Here is a 12712-nt window from a genome sequence, read left to right as displayed (position 1 = left end):
AGGGTGGCAAGGACAGGGGGCCGTGTTCAGTTGCGATCTCTGTGGTCGCCAGCCCACCAGCCTGCCAGCCCAGGAAATTTGAGAGGAGCATTGTCCTAACCAGTCAGGTTGGGGATTGGGCTGGGCTGAGAGGCACGCTTTCTGGAGAAGTTTTTACTGGAAAGTGGACTGAGGTGTTTGTGAAGGCAGCTTGACTTGCTTCTTACCCAGCCACAGGACAGTACCAGATCCCGTGGGACCAAGGCAGCCTGTCAGGTGTGTGGGCACCCACACCCCAGTCTGGTAGCCTGGCTGGTGGGTGGGTGTGCACCTGGGCCTACAACCCAGTCCACAGAGGGGTCCCACCGAAACGAGAAAAACTGCATTGGACAATTTGAAACCAACAAGGAAGGAGTTTTTGTTGTTGGTTTTTTTTTTGTTTTTTTGTTGTTTTTTTTACTTTTATTTTTAAACTTTTTTCAGTAATCGTATATATTTTTTAATTTTATTGTTGCTGTATCTTTCAGTACTCTGTTCTTCTCCTTTCTTTTTTCCTGTTTTAATCCCTCTTCATTTCACCCCAAACTTATTGCTTTTTCCTCACTTCTCTTGCCCTTTTTTTGTGTGTTTGTTTGTTTGTTTGTTTGTTGCTTTCTATAGCACTGTAAATACTTCACAACACATCTCTCCAGTCCTAGCCCACTTTACAGGTTCCTGAATTCTATTACTGTAGTGATTAACTCTACTTGCTCACACGCTACGTCTATTTACTATTCTTTACTCTCACCTTAACTCAAAATCCAACCACCCGCAACCTCACTGCTTTCTAGATACAACTCACAAGCCTTCCCTCCCCAACAAGAGGCTTATCTTTGGTCTATCCTTTCCTAGAGGTGGCAAATTGGGTTGAAGATTACAGTTAACACTATATAGAGCCTAAAGATCTTCTATCTCTTCTCTACTGGCTTTGACTGTAAATATCATAAAGTACTCTCCTGCTGTCATAAACCATTTTGCCTCCCCCTCCAGCTGATCACACACACACAAAGAAAGGAGTAGGTGGAAGCAGAGAACATCAAGATACCTGCAGGAGACTGTACCACTGAATTTCACAGGAATTCTACCACAGAAGTTCACACCATAAACCTAGGGAGTCAGAACAGATCAATTTAAGAAGCTGAAGCTAACAAGAAGAGTCTCATAAGCAATGGGAAGACAAAGAAACAATGCCCAAATGAAAGAAAAGGTGGAAGTCTCAGAAATAATGTTAGATGAAAGAGAGGCAAGTCAGCTATCAGATATTGAATTCAAAGCACTAGTTATCAGGAAATTCAAAGAGCTCACAATGAGCTACCAGAAACTAGAGGGGAGCTACCATGAGCTCTCCGCAAACTATATCAACATGAAAAAGGAAATAGAAACTATCACCAAAGGACAAGAGGAAATGAAGAATACAATTTCGGAACTGAAGAACACAGTAGAAGGAATGAAAAGCAGGATCGATGAGGCAGAAGATCGGATCAGTGAGTTGGAGGACACAGTAGAAAGAATCTCCCAGAAAGAGCAAGAAAGGGAAAAGAGGCTCAAAAAGAATGAAGATGGGCTAAGAGAAATGCAAGATAATATGAAACGTAATAATATCCGAATAATAGGAATACCAGAAGGAGAAGAAGAAGAACAAGGGATAGAAAACCTATTTGAAAGAGTAATGATGGAAAATTTTCCTAATTTGATGAGAGAAAAAGTTACACGAATCCAGGAATCACAGAGAGTCCCATTCAAGAGGAACCCAAAGAGGCCCACTTCAAGACACATCATCATTAAAATGGAAAAATTTCAAGACAAAGAGAGAATCCTAAAGGCAGCAAGGGAGAAAAAGGAAGTAACATACAAGGGAGCCCCAATAAGGTTAGCTACTGACTTCTCAATGGAAACACTCCAAGCAAGAAGAGAATGGCAAGAAATATTTCAAGTAATGAGAACCAGAGGCCTACAACCAAGGCTACTTTACCCAGCAAGGCTCTCAATCAAGATAGAAGGCCAAATAAAGAGCTTCCAAGACAAAAGAAGTCTAAAAGAATATGCCTCCACCAAACCAGCTCTACAAGAAATACTAAAAGGGCTGCTTTAAGGAAAGGAAGGAAAAGAGAGAGACAGAGAGGAACTGTGGTACAAAAATGGCAATGAATAAGTCCCTATCAATAATAACCTTGAATGTAAATGGATTAAATGCTCCAATCAAAAGACATAGAATAGCTGAATGGATAAGAAAGCATGACCCACACATATGCTGCCTACAGGAGACCCACCTCAGGACAAAAGACCATCACAGACTAAAAGTGAAAGGCTGGAAACAAATTTTCCAAGCAAATGGACAAGAAAAAAAAGCCGGGGTAGCAATTCTAATATCAGACAAAATAGACTTCAAAAAAAGGGCCATAAAGAGAGACCCAGAAGGTCACTTCATATTGCTCAAGGGAAGAATCCAGCACGAAGACATTAACATCATAAATATATATGCACCCAACATAGGAGCACCCAAATATATAAGAAAAATCCTAGAAGACTTCAAGAAAGATATTGACAGCAACACAATTATAGTAGGGGATTTTAACACCCCACTGTCAAAAATGGACAGATCTTCCAAACAAAATATCAACAAAGATATAGCAGCATTAAACGACACTCTAGAAGAAATGGACTTGACTGATATATATAGAGCGCTTCATCCCAAAGAAGCTAAATACACATTCTTTTCAAATGCACATGGAACATTTTCAAAGATAGACCACATGATAGGACACAAAATGAGCCTCAACAAATTCAAGAAAATTGAAATCATACCAAGCATTTTCTCTGACCACAAGGGACTGAAATTAGAAACCAACCCCAAAGGAAAAAACCCAAAACACCCAAAATCATGGAGACTGAATGGTATGCTATTAAACAACGAATGGGTCAAGATTGAAATTAGGGAAGAAATCAAAAAGTTTCTGGAAACAAATGAAAATGAACTCACAACAACCCAAAACTTATGGGACACGGCCAAGGCAGTCCTGAGAGGGAAGTTCATAGCAATACAGGCTTACCTAAAGAAAATAGAAACATTTCAAACAAACAACCTAACCCGACGCCTGCAAGAACTCGAAGAACAACAACAAAGACAGCCCAGAGCAAGTACAAGGAAGGAAATAACCAAGATCAGAGCAGAATTAAATGACATAGAGACCAAAAGCACAATTATAAGGATCAATGAATCCAAGAGTTGGTTTTTTGAAAAGATAAACAAAATAGACAAGCCTTTAAGTAGGCTCATTAAGAAAAGAAGAGAGAGGACACAAATAAACACAATCAGAAATGAAAGAGGAGAGATTACAACTGATACCACAGAAATAGAAGGGATTGTAAGGAATTACTATGAAGAACTGTATGCCAAGAAATTTGAAAACCTAGGTGAAATGGACAAATTTCTAGAAAAATATAATCTTCCAAAACTCAATGAAGAAGAAGTAGAAAGCCTGAACAGACCAATAACAGCAAATGAAATTGAAGCAGTAATCAAAAAACTCCCATCACACAAAAGCCCCGGACCAGATGGTTTCACAGGAGAATTCTACAAAGCGTTTAAGGAAGAGCTAACCCCTATTCTTCACAGACTATTCCAAAAAATCCAAAATGATGGGAAACTCCCAAACTCTTTTTATGAAGCGAGCATTATCCTAATTCCAAAACCAGAGAGAGACACAACAAAGAAAGAAAATTACAGGCCAATATCACTGATGAACATAGATGCTAAAATCCTCAACAAAATATTGGCAAATCGCATCCAACAATACATCAAAAAGATCATACACCATGACCAAGTGGGATTCATCCCAGGGATGCAAGGATGGTTCAATATCCGCAAATCAGTAAATGTAATACACCACATAAACAAAAGCAAGGACAAAAACCACATGGTCATATCAATAGACGCGGAAAAAGCTTTTGATAAGGTACAACACCCATTTATGATAAAGGTACTCAGCAAAGTGGGAATAGAGGGAGCATTCCTCAATATAATAAAGGCCATATATGAAAGACCTACAGCCAACATCATACTGAATGGGCAAAAACTGAAAGCTTTTCCACTAAGATCAGGAACAAGACAAGGTTGTCCACTTTCACCACTTCTATTTAATATAGTATTGGAAGTTCTAGCCACAGCAATCAGACAAGAAAAGGAAATAAAAGGCATCCAAATCGGAAAGGAGGAAACAAAACTGTCACTGTTTGCAGATGACATGATAGTGTACATGGAAAATCCTATAGACTCTACCAAAAAACTGCTGGAACTAATAAATGAATTTGGCAAAACAGCGGGATACAAAGTCAATATCCAGAAATCAAAGGCATTTCTGTATACTAACAATGAATCAGCAGAAGCAGAAATCAAGAAAAAAATCCCATTCGATATAGCAAAAAGAAAAATAAAATATCTGGGAATAAATCTAACCAAGGAGGTTAAAGACCTGTATGCAGAAAATTACACAACACTGAAGACAGAAATCAAGGAAGACACAAACAAATGGAGACGTATACCGTGTTCATGGATTGGAAGAATTAACATCATCAAAATGTCCATACTACCCAAAGCAATTTACAGATTCAATGCAATACCTATTAAAGTACCAATGGCATATTTCACAGACATAGAACAAACACTTCAAAAATTTATATGGAACCATAAAAGACCCCGAATAGCAGCTGCAATGTTAAGAAAGAAGAACAAAGTAGGAGGGATCACAATACCTGATATCAAACTGTATTACAAGGCCACTGTAATCAAAACAGCCTGGTACTGGCATAAAAACAGGCACATAGACCAATGGAACAGAATAGAGAGCCCAGAAATAAACCCAAATCTCTACAGTCAATTAATATTCGACAAAGGGGGCAGTATCATAAAATGGGGTAAAGATAGCCTCTTCAACAAATGGTGTTGGGAGAACTGGACAGCTACATGCAAAAAAATGAAACTCGAGCACCAACTTACATCATACACCAAAATAAATTCAAGGTGGATAAAAGACTTAAATATAAGCCATGACACCATTAAAGTCCTAGAGGAGAACATTGGCAGGAAAATCTCAGATATTTCACGCAGCAACATTTTTACTGATATGTCCCCTAGAGCAAGGACTATAAAGGAAAGAATAAACAAATGGGATCTCATCAAAATAAAAAGCTTCTGCGCAGCTAAAGAAAACAGCATTAAAATAAAAAGACAACCAACTGTATGGGAAAACATATTTGCCAATGATACCTCAGACAAAGGTTTAATCTCCAAAATATACAAAGAACTCACACGACTTCACTCTAAGAAGACAACTAACCCAATTAAAAAATGGGGAAAGGACTTGAACAGACACTTCTGCAAGGAGGACATACAGAGGATCCAGAGACACATGAAAAGATGCTCAATATCACTAGCTATCAGAGAGATGCAAATTAAAACTACAATGAGATACCACTTTACACCGGTGAGAATGGCTATCATAAACAAAGCAATAAACAACAAATGTTGGAGAGGGTGTGGGGAAAAGGGGACTCTGGTCCACTGTTGGTGGGATTGCAGACTGGTACAACCATTATGGAAAACAGTATGGAATTTTCTCAGAAAACTAAAATTGGACTTGCCTTTTGACCCAGCAATTCCACTGCTGGGATTGTATCCTAAGAACCCTAAAACACCAATCCCAAAGAACCTATGCACCCCAATGTTCATAGCAGCACAATTTACAATAGCCAAGAGTTGGAAGCAACCTAGGTGCCCGTCAGTAAATGAATGGATCAAAAAACTATGGTACATATACACAATGGAATTTTATGCTGCAGAAAGAAAGAAGGAGCTCCTACCTTTTGCAACAACATGGATGGAACTGGAAAGCATTATGCTGAGTGAAATAAGCCAGGTGTTGAAGGACAAATACCATATGATCTCACCTCTAACAGGAAGCTAAACAACAAAGCAAACAAGCAAGCAAAATATAACCAAAGACACTGAAATGGAGAACAGGCTGGCAGTGACTGGAGGGGAGAGGGGAGGGAATTTCAGGGGAAATAAGCTAGGGATTTAGAGGAACCCATATAAAGGATACATGGACAACAACTGAGAAGGGTGGAAATGGGAGGGAGAGGGGAGGATGGGGGGTGGGACGGGATGGGAGTAATAGACAGAAAACTGTACTTGAAAAATAATGAAATAAAAAAATTGAAAAAAAAATAAAAAATAAAACAAAAGCAAACCAGGAGAACAGCTAGATCAGGAGTGGGACCACAGAAATGAAGAACACATGGAGGGTTAGCAACAGGGGAGTGGGAGGAGGAGAAGGTGGGAGAAGGTACAGAAAATAGAATAGAGGGTAGGTAGAAAATAGATAGGGGGTAGGGCAAGAATAGTGGGGGAAATATAGAATCTAAAGAACTTGAGACACATGTTTATAAACTAAGGGGGTAGAATGATGGGGGAGGGAGTGTGCAGGTAGGGGGAATAGAACAACTTTAATGGTATATTCAATAAAATATATTTACAAAATAAAAAAGAAATTACAAAAGATCTTTATATCACAGAACCTTTGATAGAGCTGTGTAGAAATGCAGAAAACACAGTCATAAAGAAACCCTGGTGTAGTATTTACTTTTGGTACTATGTCCAGATCCTTTCACTGGGCCAGTGAAACTATCTCACAACTACTTCACAATATTTCCACCAGCTGAAGAGAGCCTAGGAGGTTAAACTTTCCTCCAGTCAATTCTCGGGAAATGACTGATTGATGTAAGGCTACAAAACCCCGAGCCCACTGCTTAAAGGTGAGCCAAATCTGTAGTGCCATTCACGTTCCATATGTCTCTGAGGGGTCAAATTGAAGCTGTCCTTCCTCCCCTTCCAAACTTACTTCCCTTACTTCCATACAACTTTCACCAAGAGCATTCTCTCTATAAATCATTTACTTAAGACTCCTTGTCTCAGGTGCTGCTTCTAGAGAATATAATCCAAGAACCAGGGTATTGTGGTATCTCTGAAGTCAAAGAAAGGATTATATTTAAATCTACATTATATATATGTTTTATTTCACAATAAAAAGGAGTAAAAGAGGGAGGAAAGAGTCAACAGTGTTGAAAGTTTCCACGTGGTACTAAAGAAATTAATTGATAGGAGAACAGACAAGTGTTCACTTTAGCAACAGAGCCAACACTGGTCATATTGGTTGTGTCAGTTGCCTTAGAGTTCTGAGCTTGGAAATCAGACAGCAGCAGTGGTGGAGTGGTAGAACAGAGTGGAAAGTAGGGAAAATAAAGAAAACCACTTCTTGAAGCTGTATAACTATGAACAGGAGGAAAGATTTATGGCACTATCTGGAGGAAAGATTTTAAAATATAAGATGGGAAGATTCTTAATCACATTTAAATGGTAATGGGACAGAGCCAGTAAAAAAGGACAGAAAGAAGATCCAAGAGAGATTGAGAACAAATAACTTGACAGAACTGCTTTTAAATTGTTACAGAGAGAATTCAAACATGGGCCAGGGAGTTGCCCAAGACATCACTTTATGAATTAAGAGTCTGAGCTAATGATGCTTTTCCAAATATAATGTAATATTAGACATGCAATGACTAGTATTAAGGAGCAAAGTACATTAGTTAATCTGGGAAAAAATAAAAAGTTTGGTCCAAGGCAAGAATTTATCACAAGATTCTTTTCTAGAAGGATTCTTACCCGCCAATATCCTGCTTCACAAATTCCCCAGGTTCTTGTCGTCTTGATTCCCCTTGGCCATCTGTTCCAGGGAGAATATTAATCAGGAAGAGAAGCCCAAGACTGGTCAGGTAGAAGTGCCTCATCTGTATGACTATCATCTTCTTAGGCATCAACATGGAGAGTCCTGTGAGATCCATGTTAAGGGAAAGGGGAAGGGGAAAAAATGGACAAAAGAAAGGAGAAAGAAGAAATTTCAAAAAAGATTTTATTTAACTCTATTAGAATTACTTAACTTCCCTAGTATCTAGTTATTAAATGCTTAATGGGACAATTCCTTCCTTCAGTTAATGCCACCAAAATTAATTCCCAACCTACCCCTCTTTCAATATACTAGAACCCATCCAAGTAAAGATAAAGAGCTCTAAATCAGTAATCAGTAGTCATAGGTTGCAGTTCCATTTTTCCCGTTTTTCCATGATGAGGTGACTCACATAACTTCTCTCAGACTCAGCTACCTCTTATAATCCAATTTTTTAATCTATCATATTCATTTTATTTTCCACCACTACTGTCTGATCTTTACTATCACAAATGTCTTTACCATAGTTAAAAGTATTATTTCAGAAAATAATAAAATATTAAGACCCAGAGTCCCTTCATGGCATATTTAAGATTAATTCTCATCTTGATACAGTTAAGCAATTTTTCTGCAAAACTTATATGGGTAGCTTGTGCCTTCTTATACAGCATGTCACATAATCTGGATATTCTTAATTTAATACACTAGCTAAAGGCTCCTCAACACAATCTGGTATAGGCATACTAAAATATAATACTGGAAAAGATGGACTTCTGACATGAGGAAATGTTCACATTATAAATAGAAATAGTCATAGTGTTAGGTTGTACCATATAAAATTATGGGCCAATATGTAATTTTTTTCACAAAACAATTGCTTTTAAAATATATTTTATTGATAATACTATTACATGTCCCAATTTTCTCCCCTTTTCCCTCCTCAACCAGTACCCGTCTTCCCTCCAGCAGTCCCACACCTTAGTTCATGTCCATGGGTTGTGCATATAAGTTCTTTGATTTCTCAATTTCCTATACTATTCTTAATATCCATCTGTCTATTTTGTACCTATCAATGATGCTTCTTAATCCTTGTACCTTTCCCCCATTCTCCCACTTCCACCTCCCAGCTGATAACCCTCCAAATGATCATATCTGTGATTCCGTTCTTGTTCTGGTTGTTTGCTCACTTTGATTTTTTATTCAGTTGTTGATAGTTGTGAATTCATTAACATTTTAATGTTCATAGTTTTTGTCTTCTTCTTCTTTTATTTAAACATTTCATTTATTTATTTTTACCAAGGTGAAGGGAGGGAGAAAGAGAGGGAGAGAGACAACATGTAGTTGCCTCTCAAACACCCCTTACTAGGGACCTGGCCCACAACCCAAGCATGTGCCCTGACTGGGAATTAAACTGGTGACTCTTTGGTTCACAGGCTATCGCTCAATCCACTGAGCCACACCACACAGGGATGATCTCCTTTTTCTTATATGATTCCCTTTAGTGTTTCATATAATAATGGCTTGGTGATGATGAACTCCTTTACTTTACCTTGTCTGGAAAGTCCTTTCCTACCCTTCCATTCTAAAGGATAGCTTTGCTGGATAGAGTAATCTAGGTTGTAGGTCCCTGCTTTTCATCACTTTGAATATTTTTTGCCAGTCCCTTCTTGGCTGCAAAGTTTCTTTTGAGAAATCAGCTGATAGTCTTATGGGAACTCCTTCGTAGGTAACTCTCTCCTCTTCTCTTGCTGCTTTTGAGATTGTCTCTTTAACTTTCGGCATTTTAATTATGATGTGTCATGGTGTAGCTCTCTTTGGGTCCAACTTATTTGGGACTCTGTGTTTCCTGGATTTCTATGTTTATTTTTTTTTTTTTTGTCAAATTAGGGAAGTTTTCTTTCATTATTTTTTCAAATAAGTTTTCAATTTCTTGCTTTTCCTGTTCTCCTTCTGGCATCCCTATGATTTGGATATTGGTATATTTGGAGATGTCCAAGAGGGTCCTTATATTATCCTTGATTTTTTAATTCATTTTTCTTCTTGCTGTTCTGGTTGAATGCTTATTTCTTCCTTATCCTCCAAATTGATTATTTAAATCCTGGCTTCCTCCCCTCCACTGATGGTGCCCCTATATATTTTTCTTTATTTCACTTAGTATAGATTTCATTTCTGCCTGGGTCTTTTTTATGCTGATCCAATACTCAGTGAGTTCTTTGAGTATCTTGATCACTAGTGTTTTAAACTCTGCATCTCATAGGTTGTTAATCTCCATTTCATTTGGTTCTTTTTCTGGGGTTTCGTTATGTTTATTTTTTTTCATTTGGGCCATATTTCTTTATCTCCTTAATTTGGCAGTCTCCCTGTGTTTGTCTCTATCTATTAGATAGAGCTGCTTTGACTCTTAGTAGCCTGGCCTATTGCAGAAAAGGCACCTGTAATTTTGTGGGATAGAGCCTTACGTAATTGCCAGGGTGGAGCAACCTGCTTCTCCACTCCATTATTCTATGTGGGTGGAGGGCTCAGAGAGGGGACAATGACACTGCGTGGCTTCTGGAGTTTTGCCCAGAACTTGCTCCATTCCTAGTTACTTCCCATATGCTATTGGTATCCTTCCAGTTGTTGTCCTGGTGCTGAATCCCACAGTGCATGGGTTTGCATATGTTCTAAGTCCATTTAGGCCCTTTAAACAGAGTCTCCTCAAAATCTGGCAGTTTCTTCTGCCACTCTATCCCCCAGTGGTTTTTATAACCAAAAGTTATGGGAATTTATCTTCCTGGTCTGGGAACCTTGGACTGTGTGGTCTGGCCTGTGGTTGGGATCACTTACTTCCAAGTTATCCCTCCTGATTTTTATCCACCATATATGAATGTGGGGCCATCTGTTTCATTGCCACCACTGCCTCTCTGTGCCACACTGTGTTTCTGAATGAATATGGCTTCTTTAAATCCTTGGTTGTCAGACTTTCATACAGTTTAATTTTCTGATGGCCCTGGGTGTTATTTTTTGGAGATCTAGTTGTAATTCTTTCTATGGTTGTGCAAGGAAGTGAAGCATATCTACCTATGCCTCCATTTTGACCAGAAGTCCTCTTGACTACAACTCCCAAATGATTTGGCCCCAAACAGCAATTATTTATGGTCAGTCTAGTATGTGGGCTGTGGCAGTCATGTTTCATAAGTTGTACAAGAGTTGATTGTCATTTTATAAAAAAATAAACAGAAAATAGAATAGTTCAGAAAACCATGGCATATCAGTAAGAAAATATCATGCATAGGCAGACAACTCTAAGGCATGGGAAACATCCACATGCAGAAACCAATAAATGTGCTCAAACATCCACAGTGCTTTGGCAGACCCTAATGTTGTATGATCACATGATAGAGATTAATTTTTAGATAATCATGATATGTCATTGACAGTTACTTTACAGAAATAAAGAGAATTGGTACAGGATATAAAGGCCAAATTAAAGAAATGATCCACAGAATATAAGACAGAACCTTGGTGGGTGCTCAGAAAACATGAATGCATAAGCAATCATTCTGGATACAGGAAAACATGACCACACTGTATGAGCAAAGAGACTCATAGTGTGTTCAACTATGCTATTATGGTATATAAATATGGGTTATGTTGAAACAATCATGATAAACAAGTAGCAATGCTTCACACTAATAATAGGTGCGAATGAAGAGATGCAAATACCATGATTTGGAAGGAGAAACTACGATATACAATATGATGCATTAGAAGACAAGAATGTTATATGAACTTATAACTAAGGTACATATTCAAATAACCAGTATGTATGAGAAGACTGTTATCATATATAGAAGAGGTTGGACATAATATATATCCTACAATTACCATGACACTTTGTTAGCAATATCATTATTTTAATGCACATAGAGACATTTATGGTATAAGACAATTTAACTATGGCAAATGTCAGGAAACCATAACACATGAGCATAATAGTCAGTGAACAAGAGAAGAGGGGCTTACTACTTACTTCATTAAGATATTGTACATGATCAAAAGCATGCCATGGGGCTGTCACACAACAGTATGACTATATATAACATTACTAAAATATACATTAAAATTGTTAACATTTGCTATTTTTCTACCGTGTTTAATTTTTTTATTAAATTTATTGGGAAGACATTGGTTAATAAAGTTGTACATGCCACTGGACATGTAGCCTTAGCAAATTAGTAAGTTTCTACAAAACAGGCCTCGACTCTGGTATATGTACAGAGAAATGTAGCACACTACCAGATATTAGCATTAAATAAACATACATATATCCATGGTACATGATAAGTTGGCCATCAAACAAGTACAGATAAGGAATGTAGAGGAGAGCAGACACCCAAAATCCTCATGACAATCTTCGTGAATTTTCAAGTTACTGTAGTGCATAAACTGAAAACTGTGACACTTGAACAAAGAGCCTTCAAACACGATAAAGTATACATGTAGCTTGAGAAATCTATGGTATAAGTTTAGACAACCATGACGCATGTGAAGTAATATTTGGTACATTAGTCCTCAACCATGATGTGTGCACATACAATGTGTATATTATGGCAACCCTGATACAGGATTAAGCAATATGATTTAGGAGCAAATGGCCATGATAGGGGGTAAGACTGCTATGATGCAGGAACAGAGGGCTATCATCTAAGAGAAGGCAGAAATACTCAAAAAAATTGGGGGTTGGGGGACAAGAAATGGTTTTTTTTTGTTATTTACTATTATACTTATGGTAACAAACTGGTGTAGTTATGTACACAGGTAGGGGCCACAAAACACATTAATAAATGGAATACAGACCACAATGGGAAAAGTTGTTTTAAACACTGTATGCCTATGTCACTATACATCTTGTGATGCCTCAATTTCTCCAC

General features: G+C 37.9%; 1 protein-coding gene across 2 annotated transcripts in view; it reads right to left on the bottom strand.

Moving 5' to 3' along the window:
* The window catches only part of GABRA3 (gamma-aminobutyric acid type A receptor subunit alpha3), a 386743-nt gene that overhangs the window by 248755 nt on the left and 125276 nt on the right, over positions 1-12712 (bottom strand). For both annotated transcript variants that reach the window (XM_037059217.1, XM_037059218.1), the window contains one exon: positions 7739-7904. In XM_037059217.1, coding sequence (XP_036915112.1) covers positions 7739-7896 — 158 coding nt within the window. In that variant the 5' untranslated portion in view covers positions 7897-7904. The remainder of the gene's footprint in view (positions 1-7738; positions 7905-12712) is intronic.

This window comes from Sturnira hondurensis, unplaced genomic scaffold (genome assembly GCF_014824575.4).
Source record: "Sturnira hondurensis isolate 20B ecotype Veracruz unplaced genomic scaffold, ASM1482457v3 Scaffold0010476, whole genome shotgun sequence".
Lineage (NCBI taxonomy): Eukaryota > Metazoa > Chordata > Mammalia > Chiroptera > Phyllostomidae > Sturnira > Sturnira hondurensis.
This window is presented reverse-complemented; position numbering and strand designations above follow the sequence as displayed.